At 42.2% G+C, this 14,622-nt stretch overlaps 1 protein-coding gene across 2 annotated transcripts in view; it reads left to right on the top strand.

Annotated features, from left to right (window-relative positions):
• akap12b (A kinase (PRKA) anchor protein 12b) overlaps window positions 1-14,622 on the top strand; it is a 48,668-nt gene that overhangs the window by 31,464 nt on the left and 2,582 nt on the right. The window contains exons 3-4 of one of the 2 annotated variants that reach the window (XM_072361717.1): window positions 5,595-5,642; window positions 9,382-13,569. In XM_072361717.1, coding sequence (XP_072217818.1) covers window positions 5,595-5,642; window positions 9,382-13,565 — 4,232 coding nt within the window. In that variant the 3' untranslated portion in view covers window positions 13,566-13,569. The remainder of the gene's footprint in view (window positions 1-5,594; window positions 5,643-9,381; window positions 13,570-14,622) is intronic. The other variant, XM_072361718.1, reaches the window with a different exon arrangement.

Here is a 14,622-nt window from a genome sequence, read left to right as displayed (position 1 = left end):
ATGCTCTCTGAAGAGCTGGGTTTTCAAGAGTTTCTTGAAGATACCTGTTCTGGTAGCGCTCGGTACGTCATTCCGCCATCGTGGAACGACACATGAAAAGAGTTTGGTTTGTCTTAGGCATGGTGTAGGCACCGCCAGACGACAATCCTTCGATTAACGGAGGGACCGAGTTGTGACATAAACCTTTGCAAGAACATTCAAGTAGATGGGAGCCGTTCCATTAAGCACTTTGTAGGCTAACATCAGTGACTTGAATTTGATGCGGGCAGCTAAGGGTAGCCAGTGGAGTTGAATGAACAGAGGGGTGACGTGTGTTCTTTTAGGCTGATCGAAGACCAGACACGCCGCCACGTTCCGGACCATCTGCAGAGGTTTCACAGCACAGTTAGGAGAGCACTGCAGTAGTCAAGGCGGCAGATGACCATGGCCTGCACTGCACCAGGAGTTGGGTGGCATGTTGGGTTAGGTATGGTCTGATCTTTCTTATGTTTAGCAATGCAAAGCGGCATGAATGAGTAACAGAGGTACTGTGATCTTTGAAGGTTAGTTGGTCATCAATCATGACACCCAAGTTTCTAGCTACCTTTGAAGAAGCAAGAGACAGGGTTTCAGTTTGAATGCAGATACAGTGGTGTATGGTTGGTTTGGCTGGGAAGACAAGCAGTTCAGTTTTTGGGAGGTTAAGCTGGAGGTGAAGGGCTTGTACCGTCAACTTGTATCATCTGTACTTAAAACACAAAGCAGACAGTTTTTATGACAAATCAAATCATTTTAAAGTAGTTTAATTAGACAGATCAGCAGTATTTAAATGACAGTGCTCAGTGCAGAGGGCCTGAAAGTACAGTAATAAAGTCAAACTCCCAACTAGGTTCTCAGAAACACCCCACCACCACCCCAGGACCCACTCGTCTCCACAGGCGCTCCTTTCTCATCTTTCCCGGCATCAGGAACCTAATCTCCCTCCTCAACTCCTAACCTCCCCCAGGCACATAGAGGACTGAATGGACCAAGAATGTGACTGACCCCTCCTTTTTCTCCTTCATTAATAGTGTTATGATCACTGTAACAATGCAACACTCATGCCTTGGAATATGATATGTCATTTTTATTCTGCCAACAATAAAATCAAGGTAGATTTCACTAGACTTAGATCCAATCAAAAAAAAGAAATGTACTCCTCTTGGTGCCTGATGGTTGATACTTAGTAATTTGGCTAGTTCCACTCTGACTTAAGTTACCAAAAACAACTAAAACTAGAATTATCTTGTTCTGTTGGACACTTATACGGAACTTTTAGATCGAAACAGTCAACTGAGATTATATGAGGTATTGAGAGGATTTCTATCCAACCCTAATGTGCAGCAGAGATGTGCAAAGGACTGGATAAGCCAGCAGAAGCAACAAGCATTTTAAGGGAAGTTTTGATGCACATCAAATACTTACATCAGTTGCTTTTGGGTTAAGCAGCATTTTTTGTTTGAGTGCACATTTTTCATTTGAAAGACACATTGGTGTGGCTCAAAACACATCTGAAACATTACATTCTTGTAGAACTGGCTTGTTTACTTCCAGCTGAATGCAAACGTCCAATTCATTCACATCATTTTGTTTGTAAAAGCTGACCTCTTCCAAGGCCTCCTAATGCTCCGGTAGGAGATTTTTACATCTCCACTTCACTGTTTGTACATTCCAGTTTGCACTGAAGACAGATGCTGCATAACATAATAAATGGAATCCCATATTGCTTATGCAAATATTTCAGGAATGCAGCAAAAAGTGAAGACATATATAACAGATGGTAAATGCTGGCAAAACATGCTGTAGTGACCAAAAAAGTGCTGCTCTTGACCCAGATTTAATTTTAGCCTGTTGCGTGCAAGGTACCTTAAATTTGGAGGAAGCAGCAACTATACTTTGAATACTGAAGGCTGTAAACGTGATTCTCTATTGTTTTACCGAAAAAATAAACAAAACTTCAGAGACGTCACAGCCAGAATGTTCATCATGTACATTCTCAGAAAGAAACGGTAGCCAAACAGACTGCAGAGTACATGAGTGTAGGTCGAGGAAATGAGCAGAAGGAAGAGGAAATAGTGATGTCAAGAACTGACTGCATTTCCCGTCCCAACATTCTTATCCATCCCTCTAGCCCACACACAAACAGGGGTGGGGGCTCAAGAGCATAGAGGAGACCATGGGGAAAGTAGTGGAGAGGGATTAAAGAGGACTGAAGTGGGGATTCGGGAAATAAACAACAGTGTGGATGAAGCAAAAGAAATTGAAAAAGCATGGAGAAGAGAGGAAAGTTACTGAATGAAAGATCTTTCTGATCTCAGGCAGTTTCACACGCTCGCTTCCCTTGTTTTCCTTTCCTGTAATTATTTCAACCTCATCATATCCAGTTCTTGGAAGAGTAAGAGGCGGGGTCCTCTGCACTGTCCAATGATGTCATTCACTTCTTTACAGGCCTCAAAAGGCCCCTCCACCCAACCCCCTTACCCCCAATCCACTCAAGACAACACCTCAAACATTCCTGAACTACGGCACATTTTCTGATTTACAGATATGTGGGGCGTCACCTCCAGCGAATCGGCTCCTTGTTGCAGGTTAAATACAAAGCACACTGTTGTGATGGGTGTTTTTTAAAACTTTTTTTTTTTTTAATCAAAGTTGCATTTTTTTAAGGAAAAAAAAAGGAAGAAGCCCCATTTACATTCAGATATACTCTTTCATCTTGCTTGCAATAACTTTGGAGTCATTATATTTGGTTTCCCAGTAGGTCTGGTGGTGGTTTTGGTCTTCTGTGAAGCTCTATTCCTCTTTTGTATACATTTAGGAAAAGTTTGAACACGCACTGACCTGTGTAGACAAGTTCGATTATTGACAGAACATCGAATGTAACTTCGTTAGTAGTGGCAGAATGTCTTCAAAGTTTTTTCACGCAGTGTCATGTGGCATCAGACATGCTTCCGTCAAGAACTGAATTCCCTTCCCGTGGTTGTACACTGAGACAAGAACAGGGGACCAATTAGATTGTCAAGAATGTAAGGGGTGTGTCTGTGTGTATGTGCACTTAATGGCTAAATGTTGCAGTGTGCAGCGATTTCAGATGGGTCGAATGCAGAAATTAAATTCCTTTGTGTCCTAACATGCTGATAGAATAAAGATTCTTCTTCTTCCGCTTGAATTTAAAATTGAATTAGTTTGAACAATGTTTTGCTACAGATAACTTGCTTGTAATGACCAGGACCAGCAGCTACATGAGATTAAGGGATTAATTAAATCAGAAGTTAGACTAAACTAGGTAAAGGCATAAGAAAGTTAGAGAGTTAAATAGATTTCTGTAGTCTTACTTAAACATCTCAACAAAGCGATCTTCGACATGTGGGATGGAGAAGTTTAGGATTAAACCGCTGACTCTCTGGTTGATGGATTTTATGTACTGATCCTCACAGTTAAATCATATATTATCTTGTGCAAAGATGCTGTGTTTTCTATTTGGATATCATGACCTTCTAAGGCATGCAGGCAGAAGTGAGGCCAAGGCTGCCGATGGACACATTGTAGTCTATCCAGATCAAGTCAGAATTGGTTTATTGTCTTTGTTGATAGCTGTTGGAAAAAATCTGAGAACCACATAGGTGCCTCTATTTCACCATGTTATGTATTCTACATAAAAATCAGTGAGTGTTCATGGACGTCCAGGAATGTGACTGATGTGAATGAGTCACATGAAGGAAGTTCGGAAGGAAAAGGAAGATGTGGGCAGACCCGCTGCAGGTTACACTCCATAAATTCTTTTTAGCCCGACTCACTGTCCACTCAGCGTAATATACTGTCATAGTGGCCATAGTACAGATAGTGAAATACCTATCGGATGAGTCACTAAAATGACAGTAAACCTCACTGGTGTGTCACTCTTTGTGAATGACTGAGTATAGCTATAGCTATCTATGCATAAGTGGAATGAAATTATGCTCTTAAGACTTAGAACATGTAACTAAGTTACTAGGACCTGGGAGTGGATTAGAAATCTCAGCTATACACAGCATAATTTGAAGGTCTTATGCGTAATGTTATCAACAATAATTTTGTTATCCACTGGAACTTTCTCTCCAATATAAACTCTGATTAGATTTGTAACTTCCCCAAACCAACTTGCATGCACACACATCTCCTGCTGAAGTATTCATAAGTAATCTTCCAAGACAGACAAACACGTTTAAGATACTACAGATGATGTACATCTTAAAATGACTGGATCTGGCTCTTCAGTCACTCACTATACTATTAAGGCCAGACTTGCTATGAATAAAGTCCTTCGCTCTGCAAATACTCTGCTCACGTTTTAAATTATAAGCACATACACACTTTTGTGTAAAGGGAGGACTGCTTTCAGACGGTACTTGATTACTGCTGTTCTCACCCATTTCAGAGCCTTCTACATGGAATTCACACATTCCTAAAGGACAATGCAGAAGTGTGACAGATCTGATTATGCTGGTATTTACCTGAGGAATTATCTGCATTCCTTCTTGTCTACCCCCCCCCACAGACAAAAAACTGAATTAAACGTGTCTGTATTGAAGCAATTGAGAGGGGCCTATTACTATTCACAGGGGACAGGCAGCAACTCTGTGGCACTCCCTGTTCAAGATTTGGGTTCAGTTATTTGAAATTAATCAAAGACACATTTGGGAACGGTACGCAAAGTTGTGCTGTTTTCTTGTTTCCTTTACAAAGCAAATGCTGAAAAATATCCAATTTTGAGTTATTGTCCATGTAAAGTTGCCTCTATCAACATTCCTACCTGAATAGTGATATGAACCATGACATACAATGGAGAGGCTTCTGAAAAAAAGGTGGGGGGTGGGGGGCCTTGTATGCTAAGGGATGCTTTTCAGCTGCTTCAAAAAGAAAAAAACAATGTGAGAAACTGCATTTAGATGCCATACTTAAGGCCACAGTGAAACACCCTTCCTCCCTAAAAGCAAACAATGTGTATAAAGTTCTTGTCTACGTGACAGAGTTTGTGTTTCTGTGTGGGGTTTGTAAATAGTCAATGGCTTCAGCTTCTTTTGAGCTGTTGGACGGCCAAGGCTTCCTTGAAAGATCACATGATGCTCTTCACTCATCGAGGATGGACGAGGAGGTCTGAGGGGAGTGTGTGCGGATAGGGGAGGAGGAGGAGGATGAGGGGAAGGGGAATTGGGGGCGGGGGTGGAGGCAATGGGGAGTTGTTCATTCAGAACAGCTGAAGAAAGAATAGGGGAGGTGGGAGGAAAAGGGAGGCAGGGGTGGTCCTAACATGACATGTGTGTCAGTCTGTTGAAATGTGTGTGGAGCACTCTTTTCAGTTCATTCTGCTGACTGACTGAGAAGCGCTGGAAGTGAGAAGGAAAGGCACAGCTTCTGCCCCCAAACTGAGATCAGTAACTAAGACGGGGCCAAGCAAAGGAGAAATGCCCCACTGTTTTTACTGAATGTGCAGAGAACTGAGAGAAAGCAGCACTAAAAGACTAAAAGACTTTCTAATAATTATTAGTTATCCAAACATTTTTTGTATCTTTTTTTGTTTTTGCAATTTCTTGAAGAAAGGATTCGTGGAGCTCTCCCAATGCTTGGAACAATTACTTTAACAGGTAAGAGCAGAGATGAAATTGGACCTAATTAATGTCATTTTTTAAAAGTTGAGAGTTCTCGTTTATAACAAGATGTTTGAATCTTTTACAAAAACCTGCTGCTTTGCTCTGCTTGCATCAGATGATATTTAAAATGAACATTTTTATCTATTTACTTCTGTGATTTGTTTTTAGTCATTTGTTTTGGATAAAATATAGAAAAATGTGTTTTCCCTATATGACTGAGTATAGCCAAAGGCATTGTTGTCCTGAGGGTGTGGTTAGTTAGCTTGTGGTCTGTGAATGTCCTAGCACGGATGAGTGATTCCAGTTGGAGATGACTTTGCTTTGACTGCTGCAGAGCATCACTTTGTAAAAAGTCAAACAGTCTCTTATCAGTTAGATTTACAAATATTAGTCTCAGACTTAATCCCTGGTCAACTTCAACTTCTAAGTTTCCTAAACTGAAATGTTACATCCCAAACCACCTCCAAACTTCTGTATCCACCCAGAGGTAGCTTCCTTTTAAGGTGCCTTTGCTGTTTTCTTTTTCAAACCCTGCTTTTGGCTTATGTAACCATCTGAGCCACAAAACTGCCTCCCATCATGTGAAGTGTTTCATTAGATTAGTGGGATCCTAATTCCCAGTGGGGTCATATGGTTTCGCCATAGAGGACAGGGAGGGAAGGGGGAGAGAGGCATATGGATTTAATTGAATACCAAAACTGATTTTTCTTCACGGCTTATAATAGGGAGTGATGGTTCAAATGACTTAGGGTTTTAATGCCAAAAAACGTAATATTTGTAAGAAAAGACTTCTTCTGTTTTATGTTGGCTAATTCAACAGGTTTGGATTCAATTTGAATTAGAAAAGAGGGGGGCGAATGTGGCAACACTGGGTTTTTAGTAATGATGTAGCTGTTGAACTGTTCCCTACAGCTCCAGAGACACTTTGACCACACCTTTGAGACAGAAAGGGGGTGCTGTGTCTCTTGTCTGTCGGGGGAGGGAGATGGGGAGTCCTGTTTTTATCTGACTTCTTTTGTTTTAAAGCTTCTGGTCTAGACTATAGTAATTATGTCAAAGATTTGCATATATTTGTTAAAGTTTGTATACAGTGTATAGAAAGAACAGATGCCTCCCAACTGCCATCTCACCCCTCCCTGTCAGATGCAAACAAACCCAAAGTGGCGCTGGAATGGCCACAACAGAAACATTATCTGGCTTCATTTCAGACTGGAGCAGATTTACAACAATCGTTTTTTGGCCGCAGTACTGCTATTTAAGATGAAATCCTCGCCTTACCACATGCTCTTACAGTCACACATAAACAAAGCCTGTCTCCAGCAGAGAGACGCATTTCAACTATGAGTATGTGTCAGAGATATGTGATGCCCTTTAAAGTGAGTTAACCCTACAACTGGATACCCCCAACTCCTCCTGTGTCCTTCCATCGCTTAAGTGTCTTAATGCCACCCCTGTCACAAGCTCACTCTTCACATTCTTTGTGGTACCGTTATTACTCTTCCACGTCCTCCTCCTCCACACATGTACTCCTTCCCCCCTCATATCAGGATGTTAACAGTTGTGTGTCTGGAAGACAAAGATCAAAAAGATGGTAGAGATGCCAGTAGTCTGTTAAATCAACATGGGTCCTGTTTTATTATCCGTGTAGGTATACAAAGATGTGGCTGGCCTGTTTTACTTACAGCCTGACCCCTCCCATGCACACATTCGCATCTTTATGCAAAAAAATCTTCACCTAGCTGAAACTTAATTGAAAACAGTCCAGAGGAAATGGTGTAAATGTGTGCACTCAAAGGGATTTGCTGTTTAGGCACAGCCGAGCTGAGTTTAGCTTATTATCATATCAGATGAACACTTGCTTGCTGATCTGCTCTTGTTTGATGTCTGTGGTCTCCAGGGTCTTAATTCTAGATCTTAACAACAGTGTGATTGAACAAACACCTCATAGATACCGCCCATGTAAGAGTGAGCCCGTTACTATGTGGCACTGGTGTCATTGATAAAGCCAGTGTTTTTTTCACTTACTGTTTTAGTGAATATACCAAACTGCAAATTTCAAACTTCCTCCAAGCTGCTGCTCTTCTTTATAATGGGAAGGCTGACCAGCCCCCTTCCTTTTATTTTTAGAGGCCAGAGAGGGCTAGAAGGCTATTGTGTTTGTATGCATTTGTGCGCCTTGGGAAGGGGATGGGTCCCCATCCATCCTGCTGTGGTGGAATTTGGGTCAAGGGGATTGGGACTTTTTTAAGGAGGGGTAGTGGGGAGTCCTGTATTGTTTGGTTTGAATGCTACATGGGTAGAGACAAGACACAGATTAACTGAAAAACAAATTCTTGAACTCTCCAGGCATTTAAACTCAAATTACTGTATATTTAGATCATCCTAGAGTCATTTTCTTAAAGATGGGGTGAACAGCATAGCTTACATTCCTGCCAAGTCAAATATATGCTGAGGATGCGGGTGTGTCCTTGCTTAACAGTGTTGGTGTATGAAAACATTTATCATCTTTCTTTATCGTATAAATTCAGTGTCAAATTCCACTGTGTTTGGGCTTAAACATTTTTACTCAATTTCTTCTGTTTGTTAGTTAGGCAAACAGTTTTTACACTTGAAAGCTAAAATATGCTCGGAACGCAGTGCTATTTATGGAAGCTTTGTACCTATAATTTAGGAAAAGGATGTTGGCAGAAGTGTTTGCATAGTTGTACATATGTATGTGAGCCAAAAACAGGATTACTTTTATTTTTTCAAAAGACTATATTTACCAACTGCATCCAGATTTTGAGTTGAGGTGCTTTGCAGTTTTTATTTTCACTTTTTTTTTTTTTATTCAGTTAAAATGTTCATATTTGTTCATATTCGCATGTGAACCTTGCTGTGACTGGCAGTAGTAGTAGTTCCCACAGTGTGAATAGTGTAAAGAGGGGGTATGTGTCTTTCTGTGTAATCCGGTAACCTGATATCTAGGCATTAAGCGTTCTGGGAATTTTTCTGGGGAGCCCAGGGGTCTCACATGTGAGGTTTCCCAGACTGTAGTGAGATCCGAGGAGGCTTTGGCAAGCCATCATTCCCCCCACACCTTCTTCTGTGAAAGCACAGACAGACGTGGCTGACAAGCATGTTGTGTGTGTGGTTTATGTCTGTTATCTCAGCTTTTAATGCTGCATTTGTCTTACATATCTTTAACCAACAAGAAGTGACTACAGCGGATTAAGTGTTTTAATCTGGACATGAAAAGCGACCAGAAACAGACCATGCGGAGGTCTGTAAAATTGGCAATTTTAAAAAATGAAATGTTGCACAATGAGGGCATATATCTCATTCAAGTGTTTTCTCTGGGGTTCCTCTTTTATTTGTGTTTTATTAGCTGGACCAAATTGCAATTTTACTGAAGCACATAAACATTAATAAAACATTTAGGCAAAAAACTTTTTGTTCAACTTCTGTTATTTGCGGATGAGAAATTAATCAATGTTACAAAACATTCATGGAAATTTATGTGAAACACAGTGATTTATGCTGTCTCCCTCTGTGATTTGATTTCCACATCATTACTTGAATTTGTTCAATTCAATGTTACAAATCATAGCTTTATATGAACATCATGGGAATGTGATTAGTGAGTTTTCTGCAAAAAAAACAACAAAACGGGGCTACTGAGTTTGATAGTAAACTGAATTGAGCAATTTGACCAACATCTTACAGAGCGTTCTTTATTTTCGTGTCATTTCAGTTGGCCAACCAGATGGTGTATCTGTGGCTCAGAAGGAGGAGGCTCCTGAGACCACTGACACTATCCCAGACGCAGTGACTCCACAAATAAACGGCGAAAAAGTGGATAAAGAGTCTCCTGATGCAAATGATATATCCACCGTTGAAGAGAAAGCAACTGATGAAAAACCCGGTGATGCAAGTGAAGTTGGCTTCAAGAAGATTTTCACCATTGTGGGCTTGAAATTCACACTGAAGAAGGACAAAAGTGACGAAATGGACCCCGTGAAGCTACTGACAGTCAAAGACAAAGATGGAGAGGAAGTCAGTGAGACTGAACCCGCAAAGAATGAAGAGGCTGCCACTGCTGAAGAGAAAACCACTGAAGAAAAGAAGGCTGACGCAGACGCAGATGCAGATGCATCTGCCACTGAGGCAGAGGTCACTAAAGATACAGGTGAGACTGCAGCACCTCCTGAAGGTGCTTCCGCCGAGGCCTCCAGTGAAGGAGTCAAGGAGGAAGGAGCTGAAAAGGAAAGTGAAGCCATTCCTGCGCCCAAGGAGACTGGTATGTCGCCATTTAGGAAGCTCTTCTTTGTTGGACTCTTCTCAAACCTGCGGAAGAAAACCAGCGTCAAGAAGACAAAAGAGGAGGAGGAAAAGGAGACTGCTTTAAAAGAGGAGACAGCTAAGTCCGAAGAAACTGCTGTTGAGGAAAAGGAGGAAAAAGATGTGGGAGAGAAGGAAACAAAGGAAGAAAAAGATGTTGCAGAGAAGGAAACAAAAGAGGAAACCGCTGTAAAAGAACAAGAAACAAAGGAGGAAAATACTTTGCCCAGTGAAGAGAAAAAGGAGGAGAAAACTGTGACTGAGCTGGACACCAAGAAGGAGGCATCAGATGTACCTGTAGAGGAAAAATCTGAGCCAAAGGAGCAGGCACCAACCACTCCAGAGGAAGCAAAATCAAATGCTTCCACAGAGGTCACTGTTGGCACACCTGCACCTACAAAAAGTACTACTGATGAAACCAAACAAGAAGACCAAAAGGCAGAAGCTGGTGCAGAAGAGAAGAGACCAGTGGAGGCGACCTCTGAGGCTGAGCTACTATCTTCACAAGAGAAGACAAAGCCCCACGGAAGCCCCCTTAAAAAGCTCTTCACTGGAGCTGGCCTGAAGAAGCTCTCCACTAAGAGACAGAAAAACAAGAAAGATTCTGAGTCCAAGCTCACCGATTCTGGGGAGCACGCAGCTGAGCAACTCCAGTCCTCCACAGAGTCAGAAGAGGCTCCTAAAGCTGACAGTGGGCCTTCATCTCCAGAGGCATCAGGGGAACACAGTAATTCTGTGGAAGTGAACCAGAATGGGTCTAACCAAGAAACTGAAGGTGAAGTTGCATGTGATGGTGACAAGAAGAAGGACGGTGTCATTGCCTCCTTTAAGAAACTTGTGACTCCTAAGAAGCATGTTAAAAGATCTTCTGATAGTGAAGATGAAGGCACAAGTGACAAACCCACAAAGTCTGCCACACTGTCATCTTCCGAGAGTGCTACATTAGCAGATAAGAGTTGTGAAGAAGAGGAGACTAAGGAGGAGAAGCCCTCTGAAGAAGAGCCAAAACCTGAAAACACAGAGAAACTTACCAGCAGCACAGAGGAGACCAAGAAGAAAATGGACACTTCCGTTTCCTGGGAGGCTCTTATGTGTATGGGTGGGCCCAAAAAGAGGACAAGGAGGACCTCTGATTCTGATGATGAGGAAACCAAGGTTGAAGAGGAGGAGCCAGAAGCAGCAGCAGAAGGGGGAGAACAAGAGGATAAAAACGAGACTGACGATGTTACTTCCCAAAATCCTGAGAGTGAGGGAGAAGTTGCTCCTGAAGCTGCACCTGAGCCAGTAAGTGCATCCCCTGTGAGAGAGTCCCCCTGGAGCATACTGAAACGGTTAGTTATTTCGAAAAATAAGGCCAAAGTTGAGGAAAAGCCCGAGGGGTCTTCTGACCAAGTCCAGTCAGACACCGAAGCACCAAAAGATGACTCATCTTTCTCTCTAAGAAAGTTCTTCCCAGGACGCAGGAAGAAGGCGGTTGAAAAACAAGCTTCAATCGAACAAGGAGCTGACGAGGACTCTGACACCCCTGCTGTGGTTCCTCTCTCAGAGTATGACGACCAAGCTGAAACAGCTCAGGAAGCATCGACAGAGCTAGCTGCAGTTCAGAGCAAAGCATCTGCTGAAGATAGATCCCCGTCATGGATCCCAGCCATCATTGAAGATGCAGATGATAAACAAGATCAGCTGAGTGATATCCCAGAGGAGGCGGAAAATGTGGCCACACCAAAGTCTGTTGACACTGACATTGGAGAGGATGAGGGCCAGGTTATACCACCTAAACGTACAGGACGCAGACTGTCCACTGCAGAGGTCAAGCCCATCACCCCAGCTCCTTCTGGTGCCACCTGCCCTGTTCCTAAGGAACCTGGTATAGAAACCGCAAAAGAAATTATTGGCAGCATTGAGGCCCAAATCAGTGAAATTCCACCCCAGATAAGTATAACTCTTGAGGATGTACCAGTGTTTGCAGCAAGTCAGAAAACAGAAGATGAACTCCAAATAGAGAATGCCAAGTCCATCACAAATATCATCCTAGAGCCACACATATCTGGTGAGGCCATGGCCTTCTGTACTGGCCTGGGCACCAAGGAGATCGCCAAAGTTGCTTTGGAAGAGCCTGTTGAGCCAATTGTAGAGAATATGACTGTAGTCACTGATAGTCTCAGCACAGAAGTTGCTGTGGAGGAGAAGCCAATAGATCCAGAGGAAGCAGATGTTACAGAAGACCCTGTGCTCAAGGCTCACGTACATGAGGTACAAACCCTTGAGCTTGAGCCTATTACTGAAAACTTTGAGTGTGAAGTTATAGAAATTCAATCTGCCAGTGAAAATTATGAACCTGAGATCGAGAAGGTCGGAGTTGTCAGCACTGAACACTCTGAAGTTATTCAGCCCACCACAGTAAAGGAGAATTCACCGAAAGCTGTAATAGTTGATCCTATTGCGCCTACTCTTGAAACAGCTGTCTGCACCCAGACTGTAGAAGTTTCTGAGGTGACTGTGGAGACCAAGGACATGGAAGTGAACATTGAACAGCTTGATGCAGTTGTAGAAAACACCCCTGCAGAAGATATATGTGACAATACAAAAACCACCAACACAAAGGGGACTGAAACAGCCATTCCCGGGGTTGTACCAAGAGAGGAAACTGCTGTTATTACAGAGACAGTAGTTCTTGTTGCTCCACAGAGTGGAGAAAATAACCAACAAGCAACAAATGCTTTAGCTAAGCAGAACGGTTCTGCTAAAGACACAATGACCACTGAGCAGGCCTGCAAGAAGATGGAAGAGGTCAGTGGGGCCAGTGAAATCGAGACTCAGAGTGCGGTCATTGCCCAAACTGTCATTCAGGATGCCGTAGATAAAGTTTCAGAAGATGTGCCAAAACCCCAAAAGTCTGCCAAGCAAACATCCACTATTCCAAAGCCAATCAAGGCAACAGCAACAACAGAGAAAGAAATTGACACCGAAAATGATCAGCTTGTGGTCACTGACACGCCTGTTCCTGTTATCTGTGAAAAACCGGTGAAAAAGTCCCTTCAGGTACTCTGTGTTGCTATGGAGGTCATGGAGTCAGTCCCAATAGAGGTCACAGAGACTATGGAAGAAGAGGAGGAGGAGGAACAACAAAACAAAGGTTTGAAGAAAGCTGAGGAGGTAAAAGCAAGTGGAGAAATTGTCATTGAAGAAGAGGTAACAAAGATCATGGCAAAGAGTGAAGACCAGAAAGCAACTGACAAGTCGGAGGAGAAAGACGAGAAAGATCTTGAGATCCACATGCCAGTCCAGGTGGTCCTGCAGGCAGCAGAGGTGATTGAGGATCCACCAGTGGAAGTGGAAACTCTGACAGGGTATGAGAACAGCAGTGCAACAGCTGAGAATCCTACAAGACAAAGCAAGCTCTCAGTGCTGTCAGAGGAACCTCAAGAGACAGCTGCTGCTCCCAGCAAAGACACAGAAGCAGCAGATAGCCAAACAGACACGGAGAAGAAACAATCAGCAAAGTGTGCGCAAGTGATGGCGCAAGTGATCGAGGTGATCGAGGAGGCCGTGAAGGAGATTGAGCCTCTGTCCACAGAGCTCACAGCAGCATCATGAGCAAGTGAGACTTTTCTTTCCACACTGATATACAGTCTGCTGTAATGTCTTTTTTTATTTTTCTGAAATCTTTTAGTCTTAAACATTTCCTTAATCTAATAGTTGTGAGTGTAGGATGATAAAAAAAGATAGTTACTCTCACAATTCCTTTGTTAACCTATCAAGAGTTTTTTTTAAAACATCAATGAACCCTACTTTTATTAAGGAGTAGGGAAAGGGATCTACACACTGACCAGATGAAAAAGCTTTTGTTTTGAGTAACCAGGGGACCTTTGATATCAAAGGAGGAATGCCGCCGTTGACTCCGTCTTTGTAGGCTGGGATCTTAAAGGGAAGCGGTGTGTGAGGGGCAGATGAACTTGTGCTGAAAGGCTGATTATGATTCCTCTGCTCCCTCCTCCTGTTTTTCTTCTGTCACAGGCTCAGTATGGAGTCAAGAAACCGTGTCGGGGCACAAATTTGTAAGATTGATTACAGAGCTTCAAAGAACAGACATTTTTTTCCCCTTTTTTCACTTCTGATTAAGTCTTTTATACATATATATTACTAGTCAGAGTTGATATGTGCAACAATTTAGAGATCTGGCTGATGTTATTGATATGACTAATAAAACTAGGCATAGTTTTTCATATTTATTAAGCAGCCATGAGTAGCGGTCATGCAGTTGTATTTATCATGCAGAGAGTCTGGAGAAGAACAGGAAATAGGGGATAAAGGGAGAGAAATATCGAGATGCATCCAGTCATATAGAGCATGGAATTATTTTACTCAAAATTAAACACTGTTCCTAGGATGAAATTCTTCTTAAAGCAAATGTAAATGTAAATATATGATAAATTGAAGGAAAAAGTGATTGGTTAAATGTGCCTTTAATTACTCTTGTTAGGTTAAACATAAGGAGATTGAATGTTGAAATAGCGAGACATGACATCATTCTTCATGTAGATGCTGATGAATCATTTAAATGGACTTTACATAATGTCCAGTATGCAACAAGATGCATACATTTTAAATGTCATTTTTTGTGTGCCACTATTTTTAAAGGTCTGCTTTTATG

The sequence above is a fragment of the Leuresthes tenuis genome, unplaced genomic scaffold (assembly GCF_036924035.1).
Source record: "Leuresthes tenuis unplaced genomic scaffold, fLeuTen1.0.hap1 SCAF_13, whole genome shotgun sequence".
NCBI classification, from domain to species: domain Eukaryota; kingdom Metazoa; phylum Chordata; class Actinopteri; order Atheriniformes; family Atherinopsidae; genus Leuresthes; species Leuresthes tenuis.
Note: the sequence above shows the minus strand (reverse complement) of the source record. Positions and strands in the feature narration are given on the sequence as shown.